Source organism: Pteropus medius, unplaced genomic scaffold (assembly GCF_902729225.1).
Source record: "Pteropus medius unplaced genomic scaffold, Ma_sr-lr_union100, whole genome shotgun sequence".
NCBI lineage: Eukaryota > Metazoa > Chordata > Mammalia > Chiroptera > Pteropodidae > Pteropus > Pteropus medius.
Window position 1 is genome coordinate 35,445,209 of NW_024349800.1, and position 18,663 is coordinate 35,463,871.

The following is an 18,663-nucleotide window of genomic DNA, read 5'->3' on the forward strand; positions in this document are numbered from 1 at the left end:
TGGAGGTGGTTTCTACTTGGTATAATTTAGATAAGTCTTTTTTTGACTCGTCAAGATTTTGTTTAGTTTTTAAATTATACTTTCTTCAGAAGGTTTAAGTGAAAGATAAAAACCTTTTGTTAAGTTGTACCTAGAATAGACTGGCACACGGTAGGTGTTTTAGTGCTTCGTACCTTTTAAATATCTTTTTCAGCTATGGCATCTGTTTGTCAGTATTGACTTCAGCCATGCAATTATTTTTCTAAATGTTTGTATTGAGAAAACAACAATCTAAATCTAGGGAGGGAAGCTTATTTTGTTTTTACCTCTATTAATGTTTTTACTCATAGTGCTTTTTAATTCTACCACAAGGCAGAGAATTTTCAGTTGTGCTTGCTTGTCTGCAATACATTTTACCAAAAAAAGTATCTTTAGGAGTGGAATAGCACTAAAACTTTTAGTTTTTGCTTGCTTCTAAACCAGTGCTTTTTCTATTATTTAAAACACTCAAAAGGTGGTTGTCAGAGTTTCTGTTGTTTTTTTAAATAATGAGAAATTTCATAGCAAACTATAGCCAAGATTAAAACATTAAGTATAATTGTTACCTGATTATTATAGCCACAAGGTTTTAATTTTCAGAGAGTAATTTGGCAGGTTATTGCCTGTTTTTGACTAATTTTATACCACTGTTAGTCTACTAGAAAATAGAAAACCTGGATGGTTAGTAAAGGAAGAGTGATAAGTATGTTTTAGATAGGATAAGGGAAGTTAGAGGCATTGAAAATCTAACAATATTTTACACAGGCAAATCAATTAAATGGACCTTCATTAGATGTAAGAGTTTAGTCAAAAGGAGGCCAAATGAGGTATTTGGTGGAAGATTCATGTGTCTGGCTGAGGCACATAGCCTTTGGCATTTTATTGCGGTATTTTAGATTATTGGTGTGAATAAGCTTGAAGAGCTCATCCAAGCCTGTTATACCTGTAAAATTGGGTAGAATTTACCCAACTGGTTTCTAACTTGGCTTTACAATAATAAAAGGTAAAGCACTTAGCGTAGTCCTTGGTATTTGCAATAAGTGTTCGATTGATGTTACCCTGTTAAACCAGTATGACCTTGTAAAATGGGATTGAGCAAAGTTAATCTCGGTGTTTTCCCAGTTTGAAGTTTGTTATGGTGGAAGGAGAAACACGTTTTGGGGATACTCTTCGTGTGTCATATTAATGGGTGATTTTCTTATAATTTTACAAAAGAGACAGTAAGCAAGCATTATGTTTTTATAGGAAATTGAAGTATAAACAGTTTTTTTTTGGTAACTGAGCACATACTGAGCTAGGTTCAAATCTCAGTTCTACTGCTTATGCAACATAATCTTCAAACCCAGGACTAAATTTTAAAACCTTATCTTCAAATTTTAACCATGTTACTTTTTTTATATTAGGATTGTGGTTATTGATAATTCTTTTATCAATACTATATGTTTGCTCTCAAATAATTGTAACAAAAACTGAATTCAGTTAATGATTCTAGGATGTAATTTTTATTAAAGAGCCGATGCATAGCATAGGCACTGTTGAGCTCTACTTAGTGTATTCTTAAATTCTTAGTATTCTTAAAGAGAGATGCCTTCCCCACCTTTTAAACTGCTATTAATGATAACCTGAAAAAATTTTAACTCTTCTCAGTACTACTGTTTAAGACAGTGTTTTCTTAGGAGGACATTTTGTTTATCCTACATGCTTATTCTGTTTTATTGGTAAAGTCCTTGAAATCATTGACCCATGCTGTTTCTATTTTTGAGATACTCAATCTATTTTCTCATCTAGATGTTCCCTTCCCTTCTGTTTCACACCTTGTATGGGTTTCTGGACTTCTCTGTACCTTTCATCACACTCTTTTAGTCTCTTGGGTACCAGTCCCTAGTCTGCTGAGCCAGTTCACAGGCTCAGCCAAAATAAGAAAATGAAATGAGGTACAGTGCCTCTTGGCCTTATAATTTCAGTTCTTGATTCAAACCTGGTGCCTATTTTTTTTTTTTTAAGGCAGTGTTAAACGAATTTAGAATAATCCCAGTATTTTGAGAAATTAAATGGAATCCTCTAGTCTCTTGCTCAAAAAGTTGCCCACAGAATCATCCGAGAGCTTGTTGGAAATGCAAAATCTTAGGCCCTGCCCAGAATCTGAATCAGAATCCGTATTTTAACAAAATCTCCAGATGTTTTCTATGCACATTTAATTTTTGAGAGGCACTGCTGTAGGAGCCCATCCTCTGATTTTATTTATAGAGAGGAAAACTGGTCATTCATTTATTCAACAAATATTTTAATTGTGTTTAAAAGGCTCAGAATTAAGACAAATACTTGTTCTGGATATGTTTAAAATTAGGAATGATTTATCAAAATGAGTTCTCCAACAGATAGGCACAGGGTCCTCTGGGCTATGAGGGATTATTATGCCTAGGAGGATTTCTTGGAGTTGACCCTTTAGGTTTACCAGGCTGTCAAAGGCTAGTGTATGGGGAGACCTTGGAAGTGTGTAGATGGCATGTTTCGAGTTTGCAAGTACAATTGACCCTTGAAAAATGGGTTTGAACTGCATGGGTCTACTTACCTATATTTTTTAAAAACTAAATATAGTCGGCTTTCCATATTCCTGGGTTTCTCACCCACAGAGGGCCGATTATATGCATTGGTCTAAGCTATTTTATATAAGACTTAAGCACTTGAGGATCTTGGTATTTGTGTGAGGTCCTAGAACCAGGATCTCATGGATACCTAGGGACTATTTAAGGTTTTGGGGAGTCAAAAGTTACGAATTTTCGACAGCTTGGGTGTTGGCACCCCTAACCTTGCCATAATTCAAAGGTCAATTCCAATACATCGGAGCATGAGGGAAAGGAGAGTGGGTTGGATTGTGAATTTTGCTTTCGTCCTAAAGGCAGTGATAGTCCATGTATACTGAATGTATTGTGCCAGACATAGTTCCAAACATTTCACTCTAGTTAATCTCAAAAATTGCCACCTGTGGGTAAGTACCAATTTATGGTCACCTTTTAGACAAAGCAGCACAATAAATCATACCAAACAGCCAAAGTTCAAATCTTGGTAGTCAAGGAAGGCAAGAGATTCAAGAATAAAGGAGTGATCAATGCCACATTGACAAATGAAGGTCATTTGTTAAGAACTGATAAATCCCCACCGTATTTGGCAATTGGATCACTGGCTAATATCAAGTGCAATGTTAGTGGAAAGGTGTGTGTACATGTCAAGATGGTTCTACGAAAAAATGGGAGGCCAGGGAAGGACTGAGTCCACGCTACCTTTTTTTTTTTTTCTTTTTTTTAATTCATATAAACTCGGTCATTTCTATTTATTTTTTTAAAACCTACAGGGCCTGGTATTCCAAGGCGATCTCCCATCCTAGTACTAACCAGGCCCAACCCTGCTTAAGCTTCCGAGATTAGGTCGGGTGCATTCACGGCACACTACTCTTGAAAGTTGGTGAAAGCAGAAACTTCATGGTGGTTGGGACATTGGAGTGCTGGAGTCAGACCTGGATTTGAACTCTACCTCTGCCACTGCTGTATGATACTGTCAACGGCTAAAGTGTCCAAGGAAGCCTCTTCATCCACAAAATGGGATTAAACCTACTTCACAGGGTTGGGAAGGATAAATTAATGCATGTAAAATATCTGGAACAGCAAGTACTCTATAAAATGGAATTAAGGTTTAGAAGAGGGTTCGTTTTTAATGATGAGAATTTTAATAGGTTGAGATGCTACAGCCATGAGAGGTTGAATGGTGAAAAGGTCTATACAGATAGGAAAGAGTGGTCTGGTTTCACAGTGAAGCCTGTTGATTTAGTGCTCACCCCACTTCTCAAATCAGTCAAGAGAAGTGACACCTATAGAATTTCCATCTGGAGGAGCTCAGAAACAATCTTAGAAAGTGGGGCCTAAGGCTGATTTTTACTAAAAACAATGTGCCTACCAAGCATACTGTCCCCCTTCCTTGGGGGTGTGGGATTGGTGGTGATTTGGGAAGGGCTGTTGAAGATTATGGTTCTGTCAAGACCTTACAAACTGCTTTTAAAAGCCTCCCTTGGTGCGGGTACTTACCTGAGGACTTTCTGGTGACTCCACACGTGTGCCTGACCTGCGTGACCATCTGAACGAATTTCTCTGCGCGAGGGTAAACGCGAGGCTTCAAAGTGTGCGCCCGCTTCCCTTCCCCCACCACCGGAGACACTGGGCGGGTCCCCGGCACACGCTCAGGAGCCGCTGAGCCGGCGGGCCGAGGCACCTCCTGGTGACCAGGACACCAGCCTCGGCCTAGGGAGCGAGGTTGCCGCCATGGACCAGTCCGTAATCTCCATCACCACCACAGTAAGGGAAGATGTGGGGCATGGTGGTTCAGTGGTCATGACCTCGGTACCACCGTCCTCCCCCGGAGCCCTTAACTACCGTTCCCCTCGCCAGGCTCCTCCGCCAAAAATTCCACCTTTTTCTAATCCCGAGCCCTTTTGCCCCTCCGGCTCTCTCTTTCTACCTTTCTCTCTCTGTCCTCACCACCTGTAGTCCTTTCTTCTGATCTTTATTCGAGCTCTACTTCATTTATTTTCTCTTCCCTTGCTACTACTACTCGCTTGTTCTTCCTGTTCCCCTTTCCTACTACTAATTGTTCTGGACAACTGTTTTAATAGGGTGATTAGTTTCCTTTCATTTTCCCGCCTGTCGAGATAATGGGTTTTTCCTTCATTAGTGATCAGGCATGGGTTTTTTTGTTTTTGTTTTTTGGTTTTTGGCCCGCTTCTTAGTTTAGAATTTATAAAATATTTTAAACTATCTTTGTTTACTTTTTAAATTTAGCCTACCTTTTGTAAAGTGATTCACCCCCGAAGTGAATTTGAAGTGGTAGAGGGGTGGAGTTTAGATCACCTGCCTTGGGCAAAACAAAACAGCAGCTGCCTATTAACCTTCTTTTAGATGTATCATGTTTACTCCTCCCTTCTCCTTCCCACCACATTTTCCTGGCCCAGGTAGAGGTGGGAGACCTGTCCTGACCTGCCTGAGAAAGTTAGATTTCTGTGACTATGAATGTGCCACTGAGAATATTCAATATAAATCTAATAAAGGGAATGTACAGGAAGAAATTCAAACAATATATATGAAAAAAATGTTTTTTAGAGAAATGAACATATTTCATGTAAAACTAAAGCCAGAGGTACTCGTAAGTAGAGTGGATGTAAATTGCTAGACCATAATAATGAATTATATCAGTTTGCTGATTAGATTATTATTTTTTAATGCACTGTTGCTTTGTTTATGCAGTTTCATACTAATAACAAAAGCATTATATAAATGAAAGTAGAAGTCAATATTTTAATGACTTTACCTAGTGGGAATAGCACAAAAGGGGAAAACCGAACAACTGTTCTGTTGACAGTTTGAGGCTGAAATAAATGTGGAATAATAATAAATAAGTATGGGGAACGTATTGTGGAAGACAGGAGCATCCTTGGAAACTGAAGAATTCCAAAATATTCTGCTTCTTAACTTGGCAGACGAGATGTTAAAAATAAAAACTGCCCTTTATTATTAAGGACTGGTTGTGGTCTCAAGTGTTTATATGTACAATGTCTCATTCTCATGCCAACCCTGGTATGCCTTCTTTTTATAATCCCAAGAGGAAGCTGGGTCTAATAAGGGGTAAGTAATTTGCCTAGTGCTCTTAATTAGTAAGTGGCAGAGCTGGAATCAAGCCCAAGTCTGGCTACTCTATCATTCTGACTCAAGGTGCAGGAAGCAGAGATCACCCCTGCACTGCTCCCTACATTCACCTGCTAAAAGTAAAAATTAGTGGAAGTGATTATCATTTGGATTTTCCCTCTTCCTTTTGAATGTTCACAATGTGACAAGAGTGACAGCTGCAATTACAATCACCAAACCCAAGATAGTTGTTGTCCACTTCCTTCAACAAATACAGCACAGAAGACATTGTCTACAATTGGGAATGTCATCTTTATTACTCTCTTTTATATTTAGGTTTTCTAAAGCAACATCTAAAGACATAATATCTGTATAGCCCACAACACCAAAATCTGCCATCTCTCCCAGTTCATCCTCATCTGAGAATGAGCTCTCTTCACCCACTAAAGGAGACAAAAGGATCGAGCCATAAATCTTAATAACAATTATAATAATACAATTTTGGATTTACAAGACTCTTCTTCCCAAGAACACCAAAATTTGTCACATCTAATTATCTTTATGAAATCTCTGTGCGATGGGGATGTTTATTACTCTAATTTTTTCAAAAGGAATTTAGATATTTAAAAAGCACTTTAAATCACAAAATAGCAATTTAAGAAATATTACAGGCAAAATTTATTATGTAGCTTGTATTTTAATTCAGGCTGACTAATTTGGTGCAAGTATTCATTTCATCAAGTAAATATTTTATAAATTATATTTAACTTACAGAGATCACCTGTCAAATGAATAAGCACATTTTATGTTTTTTAATAGAAGCCAATCCGGAAGACATCATCTTTTGAAAGAGAAGGATGGTGGAGAATAGCATTAACAGTATGTACATTTTCATTTTCATTTGAATAATTTATTCAAATGATTGTTGACCCATTAATGTTTTAATCAATCTTGCCTTTTAAGTCACTAACACTTAATTGTAAGGAAACAGTGGGCTGTATTTCACAATTATAACTTTAGTATTAGCATATAAATGAGAAAACTAAGTTTTGAATTTAAAAATAAAAGCTTAGAAAAGTAAAACAACTCTAGAAATCTAGTTGCTTTACAGAATATCTAAATAAGATCAACCTAGTTTATGACCTTGGTGAGATTACACAAGGAAGAAACAGCATACATTCTGGAGAGGTTTTTGGTTTTCTGTTTTTATCTTAGATGGCATGGCTAGAGCCTATGATTATTTTTGTTAATTAACATGGTTAGTGTATAAAATTCAAGGTGGTGATATATGAAAGTAAAATGACTAGGAGATTCCCTCTATATTGCAGAAATATTTTTCTATCCTCATCCTTCAATAACAGAGGGTCCCCGTAGGCCAAAGCCTTCTTGGATTTGAACTCATTTTAATGGTAGAACTGAGATGATCACTCAGTGGAAAGATGGCCACAAAAGCAGCAGTGACTAAACTTACAGTTCTGGCCATTCAGCCACATTGTGGTTGGGATTGGAAAGTACCCCACCCCTTATTGGACTAATTAGATCATATGTTCTGCCAGTTCATCCTCAGTCTCACGTTACTATCCTGTAGCTTCCCACTTGAGGGCTAGACAGAAACATGTAGCATCTACTAAGCAGAAGTAGGATAACTTTTATTTAGTCGAGAAACATCCTGAATGGTCTCACTAGAGGCTTGAGATATATAGTCAAATTGAATCTCAAGTTTAAGTATCTTTGATCTTTAACTTTTTAAGAAGTTAAAACTTCAACTATGGTCATAACCCATATACTATAATTCAGCAATTGTTTCAGAAAGGAAATAATCATGATTGTCTTGAAATACTGTTGTGTCCAGAGTGTTTACTATATTTGATAGAATTTTATTAAACTTTAAAACAAACAGGTGTGATCCTTCCAAGAATGCTGCTTTAGAAGATGTTAACAGTTTACACATTGATCTGAAAAATGATGTCAATTTTCCACAGAATACTCCTATCCCTGGCACTTACCACTTGAAAACTTTTATTGAAGACTCCCTATCAAATCCAGTGGCAGCAACCTACAATTTTAAAAATGAAGGAAGAAAAAAACCACCTCTTGTGCAAAGAAACAATCCAGTCTTAAATGACCTTCCCCAGTACATGCCTCCTGACTTCCTGGACTTGTTGAAGAAGCAAGTGGCCACTTACTCATTTAAAGACAAACCGCGGTCAAGCCCCAGCACACTGGTTTACAAAGATCAGGTAAAGCACTACTAGCAGCTAGGTTTTTGTGGGAAAGTTACCAAGAGCCCTGGGGAAAATGTTCTGTGTATTTAGAGTGTATCTTCTCCAGAAGAAATTAAAGACCTTTAGGATGCCTGATTTTCTACAGGCATCAAAGAAGTGCTGCTTAATTTGCAAATATGTACAGCAAGAGTTTTTTTCTCCCTGTGAGGCCTCCTTAATCCAAGGAAAGGATGCGGGGAGGGGATGGAATGTTCCCTCTTGGGGGACTCTTGACAGGATTCTCCCAGCTGGAGGTAACTCTGGTATCTTATCCGTGACTGGGCCATACTTCTGGTCTCTTCAAGAAGTTTATATGGTATACCCTCTTCTTTTAAAGAGAAAACTCTGCCTTTTGGTAAGTAGAGCCCTTATTAGATAGAGTGTGACTATAACTATATACCATAGGGAAGCTTCTTCCAAAATTTCTTGTAGAAATGAGCACTGTGGTACCAGGAGGGTAAGATTCTACTCTCAGTTCCACCAGTTCATTTATGACATCGATAATATAGAGTACTGCTGTCCTTACAGCTCTGTGCTAGGCTCTGTGGAGGGAAGCTTTTCTTGACTTGGAAATATGTAAGTAACAATACAACAGCAAATATTTCAAATGCTGAGATAAATAGTGTAGCAGGAAATGCCAGGGGAGAGTTCAGTGTGGGCTGAATTGAAAGGCTGGAAGTTTCCCTGGATAAAGTAGAAATCAAGCTGGACCTTGAATAATACATGACGTTTATGTGGCTCTTAATAGTTTACTGTGAGCTTCCACATATATTCTCTTAGGAGTTCTTCCGAAGCATTCTGAAATAGGCAGAACAAATGTTATCCCGGTTTTACATGCAAGGTAGCTGAGATAAATAGAAACGAAGTAATTTGTTCAGAGGTACATAGCTAATAAGGAGGGGAGGTAGTACTTTTAAATGAGGGCTTCTGAGCCCAAATTCGGTGCTCTTTGCAGTCTGCCCTGTGCCTCTGTACATGAATAAGGGGCAAGGGCTGGACAGGTAGAACCCGAGTTGTGTCTTGAGGGAGGGGCATAGCATTGTAAAGGGCCTGTTCAAGGGACTGGGTTGTAAATTGGACTTTGTTACTTGGGACTTTGGGCTTTAATATCTCCCATTTAAAGAAGCTAGTAATAGTACCAACCTTATCAGAATATCGTTGTGATAAACTGAGAAGAAATGCATTGCATCTGAAAGTTAAATACAAGTGCTTATGGTTATGAGGATAGACAAGAAATTTTTCCGTAGGATGAGCACATGTTGCATCTAACATGTAGACTCTTCCTACTGCTTTGCAAATTAATAGCTTGTAAGAGGACAGAATGATAAAAGTTCACTGGGTAAATCCTATCCTGCTTGCTTCAGAGAATGAATACAAACACTAAATTTTACTTAGACTTATGGCTTGGTATCAGGTTACCATGCTCCATGTGGAATCGTTTCTTGCTTTTAGGGGTTTCTGAGGGTAGGCCAAGACCCACTGTTGAAAGGAGAAAACACAGGACGTTGGGATTAGGCAAAATTTAAAGCTTTAAAAGACCAAAAGAATTTGGCTTACTCAGAGAGATGGATCAAAACCTTCTGAAAACATACTTTTCCTGTTTCTTTTTTTCTTTCTCCCCTTTCTCCCCACCTCCCACAAAGGATTGAACTCCAGAAACTGGAAAAATGAAATGTTTTCTTAATTTTCTATTTCAAAGGTATTATGTTCATAATAGGAGAGATACTTAGATGTAACACTGTTTACTCACTAATAAAATTGATAATTCTGGTTTTTTAATAACAGAACTCAGTAAAATAATTTGAATTTGAAGTAGCTATTGTATACATTATTGCTACTTAATTAAAATAGAACAACAGTCTCAAGCTTCATAATTTTAAATAGAATATTCTCTCATTAGAGCTGTTTATTATTTGTAAAAGTTTTTACTATTTTTAACATCTTTATTCTGAAGCATGTAACTCAACTAGAAAATTTGTATCAAAGAATCTTATTACGTATATACACATATATACGTATATTTGAATATGTGTGGGTGTATGTATATACTCATCTATATCTGGCTCTTTACAAAGAGTATTTGAGATAGCCCTATAATTTTTACAATAATTTCTTATCAGAGAAAAAATACATTTTTATTGTAGACTCTATGTGTGAAAATGGGACCATCTGTCTCCGTACATATAGTTTTGTGACGTGCCTTTTCCCCAATGTTTCAGTCATCCACTAACCCTGGGGTTATTCCCCTTATTTCTGGATGATTTTAGCTCCCTTCGTTCCTTGTCACTCTTTCCACTACTCTTGTCATAATTTCAGTACACATGTACATGAACTTGCAACGATCTCACTTCTCAGTTTCTTGAACTCTCCTCTATGTTAGCCACTCACTCCTTAGATTTTTTTCAAGACCAATCATTTCAACCCTCCATAATCTCAACTGCATGCACCCCACTGATTACTCCTAATCTTTTGCCTCTATTACTCTGGTTTCCCAGCCCTAACAATTGTTCTGTTTTCCCTGATCTATAATCCATTGACCCTATCACCTTTTCACTGCTTCTCAACTTTACTATGTTTTCCCTCCTTGCAAAGCTTAAATTGTATAATGAATGATCAGAGTTACTGCCTGCATACATCCTCAATTCCCTTGTCCCTGATGGCACATATGACTTGTTTGACAAAGCCACAACCTTGGTTAAATCTAACTCTTTGGGAACTTTGTACCTGCATCCATGTAGCTGAATGACTCGTCTGATTTTACATTCTTCACCTCACTGGGCAGTGAATGGACTTCCCGAGTCTGTTTACTCTCCCACTCTCCCGAGTGGCTTTATCTCACATCACCTCTCTTTCCAACCCTTGACACCTTTTCCTCAATCCTCATTTTTGTTTTCTCTTCTTAGCTGTTTGCTGGTTAAGCTCCTTCTCCCTGATCTCTTTTTGGAGCGCCCCAGGCACTCACACCTCTTCCTCATCTACACTCTTGCCCTTGGTGATCTCATTTGGAGTCAAGGCTTTGAACATCACATATTTGTTTATAATTTACAAATGTGTTTCTGGGTCCAGGCTTGTATATCCAACTACCTTTTTTACTTCTCTGCTTGTATGTCTAATTCAGGGTTTCTCAACCTTGGCACTATTGACATTTTGGACAGGATAATTCTTTGTTGTGTGTGGGGCAACCATCTTGGGCTTTATAGGATTTTTGGCTACTTCCTGGATAATTAGATGCCATTAACTAATTAGATGCCATTCTATCCCCCCCCACCCCCCAGTTTTAAAAAAACAAAATTGTCTCCAGACTTGCCTAATGCCCCCTGGCGGCACCCCTGTACCCCTTGGGAACCACTGGGTTTAAAGCTTTTCAAAAGTAGGCGTGATATCTCTGAGTGGTGGTTCTCAGGGTCAGCAGTTCTAATGTGAACTGGCTTCATTCCAGGCCTCATCTCTTACTACTCCCTCTCACTTTCTCTTCCTGCCCCACTGGCCTCTTGGATGCTTCCCCAGTCTGCCACTCCCACTCCCACCTCAGTGCATTTGCACTGCATCTTGCCAGTTCATTGATCTTTCTTAGCTGTGTTTATAGCTGTGATGATGATATCTCAGAAGACAAGTTAATGCGCAAAGTGCTCCATGGTAAAATAACAACTGAAGGGATTTTCGACAGGATGGTTTTTCACTAAGCAAGGTATTGTTAGAGAGAAACTTGGTGCCCAAGAAGGGTCTGGCAAGTAATACTGCGGGAACTCAACTTAAATGTCGGGATAATGAAGAGCAAAACAAAGAGAAGATGGAGCAATTCATTGTGCATTTAAATGAAAAAAAAAAGGGGGCCCTCATAGTTGGTTCATTTAGCAGATATTTTTGAGGCTGAATTCTCAAAGAGCAAGTGCAGGGCAAAGCAGTAATTGCCACATGCAAATTTGTCAAGAGAGTGGCAAATGAAAATGGATTTTGAAAGATGAACAGAGAACTTATCTCAAGGACTGGGACTCACTTGTAGTTCTTATTTCACTTGGAGCTGATGAAAATTAAAAGCTATTAATAAAATTAAGAACAATATCATTAGTATCGTTAGGTAGGCTTCTTTCTGAGAAAGTCTTACGTTGTCTATTTCTCAGACCATAAAGAAATCTGAGCAGAGATACTTCCATATGACACAACAGACTTGACATCTCAGAGAGAAGTTACACTTGAAATTTCTACCAATAGTACCTAAAAATATTGCACCTACCAGCCCTTTGGCTGCACTTGCTGTATGATTATTCTGGCAGGGCTTCTAAAGCAGTGAAAAAATCTGTTTCTTTCTGTCCTACCTATTTATGGATCTGGGTTCTCAAAACATTGTCATACCAAGAGCCTAATAAGTAGGGTTGATTTTACTCCAGTTTTCCGACATTGATGGTATTAGTGCAACACAACTGAATTAAGTATCCACACTAATATCATCCTGTCATATTGTATGACTCCGAGCAATTGCAAGATTTCTGATTACTTAATCAACAGGGACTGAAACATTAATTAACTGGAATCAGGTTTTTTTGTGTGGGCACGCTGTCTAGATTCTCTGAGCCTTACGTTATAAATGAAGAACTGAGCCACATATGTAGAAATTAGGAAAATGTATATGTATATATAAAATCTCCAAAGACAATGGAGCCACCCAGATAGTTTGCAACAAGTTCTGCAATGTGCAGAGAAACAGTTTCTTACATAAGGCAGCTGACTATTAACGACTTTATGGAAAAAAGTCCTATTTCAGTTATATTAAATAGCAAAGAATGACCAAGTAAAGTAGGACAAACACAGAAACTACGGGTAACCAATATTCTTTTTTAGACTAATGGTGTCTAAGAGTTTTTTCATGTATACTTTATTGCAAAAATCTTATGTGGTTGCTGACTATAGATGAATAAACAACTGCTTTAAGGGCTTTTTTTTTCTTTTTCACTTTTCAGTTCTCTTTTTTCTTTTTCCTTCTGTGTATGTGTGTATATGTACATGAGGGAGAGAAAGAGAGCATGTGAGAACACAAGAACAAGGAGCATAAAGCATATATGCAGGGTTTAATGTAAATAGAAAGCAAGCACCCATGTGACCATCATCAAAATTAAGAAACAGGAATTCGTGACCCCCCAAAAAGCCCCTTGTTTAAAATACATATCTGTGCTTCTGCAATAGGATAAAAAAAATACCCATTTTGGGGGGTGTTTATTAAGTCAAGTGAGCAATGAACAAGGCACAGGTGCATCAGGACAATGTGTGTATTTCATCATAAAATTTGTATTTACCATTTTTGCTATATTCAGAAAAACCTGCCTCTACAATCAAAACTGTATATCAACATGTAAAAGAGAGATGCAGGGTAAAATATAATAGCAGAACTTCCCTATGGAAGAAAATGTCAGGATATGGATTCCTCATTTTCAACAAAGGCGATATTGTATTTTTAAATCTGATTTTAAAATAATAGGGGGTGGAGTGATTGTTCACTTTGTGAAGGAGTCTTCCCAGGATTTTGTGATATAACTCCTTCCTTCAGCATAGGAAATTCTGGAGGTCCAATCAGTCTTCTCTGGCTTCTCATCGTGCTTCCTTCTCTCCCTCCCTTCCTTTACATATCCCACTCTATGTGCTTACCAGTTCCTGGCACTCCCTTACTTCATGTACCTCTGGGCTAATAGCCATAAACTCGGGGACAACAGAGCCACCTAGAAAGTTTGCAACAGGTTCGACAGTGGGCAAAGACAAAGTCTCTTCTGCATTGTTTCTCCTTAGAATACACTCCCTTGTTCTCCTCAAGGAAGTCCTTTCCTTAAAACCCCACTCGAATCTCATTGTCTTTGTCATCTTTAGATCACCCAGTTGGATTATTTAATTATTTTCCCCCAGCTTTATGGAGGTATAATTGACAAAGCTGTATATATGATGATTTGATATATATATATATATATTATGAAGATTACCACAATCACAAGCTGAATAACATACGCATTACCTCATATAGTTACCAGTTTGTGTGTTTGATGAGAACACAGATCTATTATCTTCGGAAATTTCAAGTTACAATACAGTATTATTAACTATTATCACCATGCTGTACATTGTATCCCTAGAACTTATTCATCTTATAACTGAAATTTTGTACTCTTTGACCAACATCTACCCATTTCCAACCCCCCACCTCCCACCCCGGTTTCTAGCAACCACCATTCTACTGTTTCATGAGTACAAGCTTTTAGATTCCACGTGTAAGTGATACAAAATGTTATTTGTCTCTCTCTGTCTGGCTTATTTCACTTAGCATTATGCCCATCAGGTTTATCCATGTTGTTGTAAATGGCAGGATTTCCTTTCTTTTTATGGCTAAATAATAATATATATTTATATTATTGTTCATATATATTTATATATCACATTTTCATTATCTATCATCCATAAGCATTTGTCCATTGATGGATCCTTAGGTTGTTTCCATAGCTTGGCTATTGTGAATAATGCTGCATTGAACACAGGAGTGTAGATATATCTTCTAGAAAACTGATTTTGTTTCCTCTGGGTATATATCCAGAAGTGGAATTGCTGAATCATATGGGAGTTCTATTTTTAATATTTTGAAGAACTTCCATACTGTTTTCCATAATGACTGTACTATTTTACATTCCCCAAGAGTGCACAAGTGTTCTCTTTTCTCCACATCCTCACCAATATTTATTATCTCTCTTTTTTTTTTTATAATAGCCACCCTGACAGATGTGAGGTGATATCTCATTGTGGCTTCAATTTGAATTTCCTTGGTGACTAGTGATGTTGAGCACCTTTTCATGTACCTGTTGGCCATTTGAATGTCTTCTTTGGAAAAATGTCTATTTAGGTCTTCTGCCCAATTTAATTGGATGATGATGATGATGATGATGATGATGATGATGATGATGATTTGCTATTGAGTTGTATGAGTTTCTTATATTTTTTAGATATTAACACCTTATCAGATATATGGTTTGCAAATACTCTTTCCCATTCCTTAGGCTGCCTTTTCATTTTGTTGATTATTTCCTTTGCTATGTAGAAGCTTTTTACTTTGATGTTATCCCACCTGCTTATTTTTGCTTTTGTTTGTGCTTTTGGTGTCACATCCAAAAAAAATTATTACTAAGACCAATGTCAAGGAGCTTTTCCTCCCTATGTTCTCTTCTATGAGTTTTATGGTTTTGGTCTTACATTTAAGTATTCAGTCCATTCTGAGTTAATTTTTGTGAGTGGTATAAGAGAGAGGTCTAGTTTCATTCTTTGGCTTGTGGATATCCAGTTTCCCCAATGCCATTTATTTATGTCCTTTCCCCATTATGTATTCTTGGGTGCCCTTGTCAAAGATTAGTTGACTGTATATGTGTGGGTTTATTTCTGGACTCTGTATTCTGTTCCCTTGGTCTATGTGTTTGTTTTTATATTGGTATCATATTGTTTTGATTACTATAGCTTTGTACCATAATCTGAAATCTGGAAGTGTGATGCTCAAGCTTTTTTCTTCTTTTTAAGATTGCTTTGACTTTAGGGTCTTTTGTGGTTCCATATCAATTTTAAGATATTTTTTTCCTATATGAAAAAAGCTATTGGAAATTTAATAGGCATTTCACTGTATCTGTAGACTGCTTTGAGTAGCATAGATATTTTAATAATATTAATTCATCCTCTCCAACATTTGTTATTACTTGTTGTTTTGATTATAGTCATTCTAACAGGTGTGAGATGGTATCTCACTGTAGTTTTGATTTGCATTTCCCTAATAGCTAGCGATGTTGGCATCTTTTCAAATATTTGTTGGCCATTTCTATGCCCTCTGGGGAGAAGTGTCTGTTCAGGTCCTCTGCCCATTTTTTGATTGGATTGTTTGTTTTTTTTCGTTGTTATTGAGTCATATGAGTTCTTTGTATATTTTGGATATTAGGCCCTTATCAGAGGTGTTGCTTGCAAATATATTTTCCCATTTGGACGGTTGTCTCTTTACTTTGTTGATGGTTTCTTTTGCTAAACAGAAGCTTTTTAGTATGATGTAGTCTCATTTATTTATTTTTGCTCTTTCTTCTCTTGCCTTTGAGGTCAAATTCATAAAATCCTCTTTAAGCCCAAGGTCCTTTAGTTTAGTTCCTTTGTTTTCTTCTATGCATTTTATTGTTTCAAGTCTTATATTCAGGTCCTTCAACTGATTTTTTAATGTTTTTTTTTTTATCTTGTAACTTTACTGCATTTATTGATTAGTTCTAACAGTTTTTTTTGGTGGAGTCTTTAGGGTTTTTTACATATAAGATCATGTCTTCTGAAAACAGGTTCAATTTTACTTCTTGGTTTCCAATTTGGATGCCTTTTATTTCTTTTTTTCTTGCCTAAGTACTCTGGCTAGAACTTCCAGTGCTATGCTGAATAGGAATGGAGCAGGATGGGCACCATTGTCCTGTTCCTGATCTTAGAGGAAGAGCTTTTAGCTTTTCATTGTTGATTAATGTGATGTTAGCTGTGGGCCACCTAGTTAGTTTTAATCTCTCCCTACTTCTCAAATCTCTAATCTGTTTTTTGCATTGGTTATATTGTTTTATATTAGAATTGTTTATGTATATGCCTTCTCACTTCTGCTGGTCAGGGACCATATCTCTTCCCTACCACATCTAGTGCAGTTCTTTACCCACAGAGCAGGCTCACTCGATCATGGTAAAATCGATTTGTTGAATCTAGTACATTTACGATATGATCAATTGTATAGCATTTTTCAATACATTATTTCAGGCATATGGTCATAAAATTCACCATGGAAAGTAAATATCTGTGGACTGTTTTGAAGCTCCACCTTTGAAAATGTACCTTTTCTACTATTAAAATAGAGAATAAATTATATAATGTATGGTCATAAAATAAAATTATGAATGACAGATAATAAAATGAAGTGAGTTTAAGACCTGTATTAATCTATTATTGGTGTCCTTGTCCATTCTATGTAGTCAGTTAAGCTTTCACCAGGGCAATATGATCTACTTCCTGCACCAGTTCCCAAGTACGCTTCCAGGTAATTATATACTTATTGAGTTGCTTTTAATAATTTCACTCATGCTTTTCTATTTACATGCTTAACAACCAATACTAATGGCTTTTAAACCTCACTTATGCCCATCACATCTAGCTTAGCACTTTAAAATATTTAATGAGAGATGGGGAATAAATTAACAAAGATCCTCACATAAAAAATAAATTTAGAAAATCATATCTTTTTTTTTTTAATATAGGAGCTTTGTATTTCGTTCTACAGTTCAAAGATTTCCAACAAGCTGCTTCACTCCTGTAAGTATATTGTAGGCAGTTAACTCATGATGAATTTGATATTTAAAATATGTAGTGATTCCTTCTGATATGTCGAGATTAACGTTTTGCTCATCATAGTAGGTAAGCAATGAATGATTATGTAATTGATTTAAGATATACTTAAAGTATACCTGAAGATATACCAGGGATTTCAATGTGTGTGTCAATTTACAGAAGAAAAGTAAAGGGTCCTTTACTTTCTCTAGGTCTTGACTCATACCAGCTTCTCAGTCATCCCTAGTCACCTGTTCAGATTTTCCTGTTTCTACCCTGCTTCTTCGATTTATTTTTCTCCATAGCGCTCATCACTGATACACTTACTGCATTAAAATTTTTACCTATCCCATTTTTATCTGTCTCCTCTACTAGAATGTAAGCTTCATGATGGTTGGGATTTTTGTCAGTTTTTGTCCTGTATACCTAGAACCTAGAAAAATGGCTAGCATGTATTATTTATTGAATTAACTAATTAATAAAATCATCAGAGATATTAAATAAATCATTGTATTAACAACAAAGAGGAAAGATATCTCTAAGTTCTTTTCTTTTAAAAATGTGAAAATGCTTTCCTGTTTCTAAAAATTTTCAAATACATGTACATGTGTTATGATAAAAATGAATTCTTTTAGATAAGTGACCAGTAAGATACCACGAGATAAATAATTATATAAATATTTAGAAAGAATGAGAAAATATGAAATTATTTTGGGATGATTTGATAGACTATGGTTATTTATTTGTAACTAGAAACTCAGAGGGGAGAAAAGATATACATCGAACATCTGAAAGAGGGATTAAGATAACTGAGTTCAGAAACAGACCCTGGAATATATAAGATTTATATATTTGATAAAGATGGTATGACAGATCAGTAGAGAAAGGAAAAGATATTTTGTGCTTAATACTTGTTTAAATAACTTAGAATAAGCAAGTTGGATTTTTCTCATACCACATATTAAAATAAATTCCATGTAAAGAATTCAGTACTTTAGAAAACATAAAACCATAAAACCAGGAGAAAATATATTAGCACATATCTAATTTTAGGATAAGGCAGGTTTTCTGATATAATAGCAATGGACGAATTGCAAAGGAAAAGAAGTATTAGATTTGATTATATAACATTAAAATTTTTTTGTGTGTATTAGAAAACTGTAAACAAATTCATAGGCAAATGCAAATTAGCAAAAATATTTACAACATACACGGCAGTTCAAGGGCTAATGGCCTTGTCTAAAATTCTCTTAATCTGTAGGAAAAACACCAGTAGAAAGTAAAACAGATAAAGGCCATGAATGGACAATTTGTAAAACAAGAAATTCGGATATCCAATAAAGGTGAAAAAATTTTGATGTCATTAA

General features: G+C 36.4%; 1 protein-coding gene across 1 annotated transcript; it reads left to right on the forward strand.

Moving 5' to 3' along the window:
- The first annotated feature begins 89 nt into the window (after positions 1–89).
- On the forward strand, positions 90–18,056 carry STPG4 (sperm-tail PG-rich repeat containing 4). Its single transcript, XM_039887235.1, has 5 exons — positions 90–4,409; positions 6,507–6,566; positions 7,670–7,927; positions 16,945–17,009; positions 17,227–18,056. The coding sequence occupies exons 1-5, from the start codon at positions 4,332–4,334 to the stop codon at positions 17,294–17,296; spliced, it is 531 nt and encodes a 176-aa protein (XP_039743169.1). The 5' UTR covers positions 90–4,331; the 3' UTR covers positions 17,297–18,056.
- The last annotated feature ends 607 nt before the right edge of the window (positions 18,057–18,663 follow it).